Genomic DNA, 3,674 nt, shown 5'->3' on the forward strand with positions numbered 1-3,674 from the left:
ATGAGGATGCTTAGCACTGGGGGTCTGCTCTTTGACACTCCAAGGAGGGGGGCTGTGGTAAGGGGCAGTGGGGATGGGACCTTCTTTTGATAAAGACAGCAGTGTGTACTTTTTTTCTTACCTCTTTGTTGGTTGCATTATCGTTTAAAAGGATAACAAAGCTTTTCCCAAACCAAACAAATCAAGGAGAAAAACTGTGCTTGATTCCCGCTTGTGTGTACTATACCCTTCCCTGCACTCCTCATTTTTCGATGGGGCTCAATACATTGCTTTTGTTTCTAAAGCGCAAAAAAAAAAAATGCCTGCCTTAGTTTGTTTTCTGTTTTTTCTTTTACTAAGAATCCCCACAAATAAGGAATACAAGTTTGTTTGTGTGTTTGTTTGTTTTGCAATATTATTTGCAATCTGGCTGTACTTTCAAAAATATATGTTTTCTTTGTTTGTAACAGTTATGTATCATACATAAGTTATTATTAAAATATATAATTTGCTAACAAAATACTTGAACATAGTGCAGACCAGCAAAATAAATACTTTAAAATAAATTCTTTGTCCTGTTTAACGTGGCTTATTATTTTTTTGTATTTACGTGTTTTTATACAGTATGATTATAATATTGAATTATTATTAATATGTGTGTGTTTGATTAGGGACACTTTTTGAAGAGAAATATATTATACAGCAAGAATAATATTATGTACTTGGGGTATCTCCTGTAACGTTATGTACTGTACTGTAGTGCAACTTTATGTGTGATATGTGGGCGCATGTTTTTAAAAAATAAAACAAACCCTTTTCCAACTTTAACGCCTCAATGAATGTGTCCTGTAAAGGCATCAAAGCATTACAGGCGTTATCATACCACCCACGCAGAGAGGTTATGGAGAAGTATAGAGGCCCGACAAGAGACACAAACTAAAGCTTAAATGTAGTCCCATAATTATATTTACGGATCCCCCCTCAGTTTACAACAGGGGCTTCTCTTCAGGTCATATAAAGGCGAATGGTTAAAACTTTCCATGCCATCTTCTTCCTGTTGAATAGCTTTGGGATCACCTCTAATTGAGATCAGCGTGTATCCCATGCAGATTTCAGAGCTCAGGAATAGAGAGTTTTGCAGTTGTTATTGTTGTCTTTCCCTGAAAGCCCCCCTAGGGTGTTCTGTAAACCCTTAGCTGCTGAGCCATTTCCTAGGCTGCCTTCATATGCAGAGCTGGGAGGCTAATAGTCCCTTTTAGCACCTTTTTTTTTTTTTTTTAGTTCACAGGTGGGGTATCCTTTTATTCTGGTCCATTTCCATGGCCAAAACCACCTGCAAAACATCTGAAGTTTACAAAGACACAGAGGAGCAGCTGGGGGTTGGGGAATAAACAGGGCAGTCCTTTAAGTTTAACCACTCTTAATGGCAGGCGTGGCTTCTGCATTGTCTTACTAGGCGGTGTAATTACTACATTCCCACACTCACGTTCTAACCACTCAGACTTCGCATAAAGTCATTTTCACTTAAAGAAAACAGTTTGGGGCTTGATTCAATTATTTTTTTTCTCTCCATGTGCCAATGTTTTCACATTATTAAAACACATCCAGTCCCTTTGCTGTGTCATCACACGTGGACGCAGTGAAAATGATTCTTCTTTATAGTTTGGTAGATAAGTTGGGTCCTTTTCCCACTACAATACCAAAAAACATGATTGAAACCAAGTTTGGGATTCATCTTTGTGCCTGTGAAAACAGGAGTGCAAATAAAAGAGGCTTGGCATTTGACTAAACATCATTTGGACATGATTACTATCATGTACATGGTATCAGTCCTGTGCCTAGTGTTTTACACTAGAAATGAAATATAAGTGGAAGCTGATACAACATAAATATATGAGCATCATTCTGTACGTGGGAACGTAGGAAGAAGGGAACTCATCATAAATGGCGAATAATCGAACTGGAGCTTTCCTGACGGTGCATTGTGTTATGATATAGTCTGACTATTGGCTGGTCATCAGTCTATTGCTATGAGGAGTTTTTATTCCCGAGCTTTAGCACTTCCACTCTGCATGGTTTGAATCACTCAGAGCCCCTCCCTTCCAGGTGCTGAGACCCTCTCAGAAAAGCTTATCTGGCAGATTATCTCCAATTCAAGTGCAGATGACTTGCTGATAGGTCTGAGTTCCTATAGGGGGCTGCAACAGGATCCCCCAGGCACCGAGGAAGGGAACATCACTTATAAAGAGGAGGGGAAGCAGGGAGATATCAGTAAGCCCCCTGGCACATTGCAGAGTGCTTGTGTAGTGGACGCTGAAGAGGGGCAGTCTTGCTGGGATCTGTTTCTGCGGAACAGCTATAGTAGACATGAGCTTCTGCACCAAGAGCGGGGGCACCCATGAGAAGCTATTTGCTAAGGTCCGTGATGAAGATGACGAGATTGATATTTTGGGAGACGAGACGCTGGCGGAAGGTTGTGGCCTCCGGCGACACTTCTATCTCCAGTCTGAATCCGCGGACCAAGACGTTGGGGAGATGACACCCACAAAGCCTGGCTGCAGGGAGACTGAGAGCGACTCGTCTGGAGAGAGTGAGAGCAGCTTCAGTGGGGGAACCCTGATGCCACCCATGGGAGGCAAAGCCAAGAGGAACCTGGTGAAGCCCCCCTACTCTTACATTGCCCTGATCACAATGGCCATATTGCAGAGCCCACACAAGAAGTTGACTCTTAGCGGGATATGTGACTTCATCAGCAACAAGTTCCCTTACTACAAGGACAAGTTCCCAGCCTGGCAAAACTCCATCAGGCACAACTTGTCCCTCAATGACTGCTTTGTTAAAATCCCCCGGGAGCCTGGGAACCCGGGAAAGGGCAACTACTGGACATTGGACCCAGCCTCAGAAGACATGTTTGACAATGGCAGCTTCCTCAGAAGGAGGAAAAGGTTCAAAAGGCACCACCCCGAGTTTTTAAGGGATGGGATGCTGGTCTACCCCCCTTTCAGTTGTTACAGACCATATGGAGCTCTGCAGCCACAACCTCTTGTCCAGCAAAACCATCTGACATACATGGCAGTGCCAGAGGGTTTGGTCATCCCTACTCACCCTGTCCCTTATCAGGAGATCATAAGGAGGAAGATGTCCACTTCTGCCCAGCAGGTGCCCACAGTAACCAAAGTCCAGGCTACTGACACCTACAGCAACAGATCGCAAAGCAAGTGCTCATTCAGCATTGATAGTATCATGGGAAAGTCCAAGGAATCAGAGGTCACCCTTCCGAGCCTTCACCCGTCTTGGGACTATAGTTACTTCTTGCAGAGGTCAGCCTCCTGCTTGCTCCCAGCTGTTTTAAACGTGTCTGCCAGGACTCTGGTAAGCTCTTCTGCTGCCAACACCCAGTACTGCCAGGTGAAGAGACCCGGTGGTTACTGAGCTATAACTGGACATGATTCCCAACACTGAAGAGACTGTGCAATCCCTTCTTTGTTTTGGGTTAAACAAGCGGCTGGTTGTCTCTCCAGCATTTCCTTGCTATCATCACTTGAAGCCTTTGGATTCTAGCACCAACCCACTGGCCAGAAGGCCCTGCTTTCTTTGGGGCTGCTTCATTACTTTGATGCAACTCAGTGTATGTGATATGTAAATGTCCGACCATCAAATGTGTTGTATGTTTTATATTTATTACTGGATGTTAG

At 43.7% G+C, this 3,674-nt stretch overlaps 1 protein-coding gene across 1 annotated transcript; it reads left to right on the forward strand.

Annotated features, from left to right (window-relative positions):
* Positions 1-2,346: 2,346 nt before the first annotated feature.
* LOC142469866 (forkhead box protein D5-A-like) lies at positions 2,347-3,411 on the forward strand. The gene has a single exon (XM_075576572.1). The coding sequence runs from the start codon at positions 2,347-2,349 to the stop codon at positions 3,409-3,411; it is 1,065 nt and encodes a 354-aa protein (XP_075432687.1).
* Positions 3,412-3,674: the final 263 nt, after the last annotated feature.

Source organism: Ascaphus truei, chromosome 1 (assembly GCF_040206685.1).
Source record: "Ascaphus truei isolate aAscTru1 chromosome 1, aAscTru1.hap1, whole genome shotgun sequence".
Taxonomy (NCBI): domain Eukaryota; kingdom Metazoa; phylum Chordata; class Amphibia; order Anura; family Ascaphidae; genus Ascaphus; species Ascaphus truei.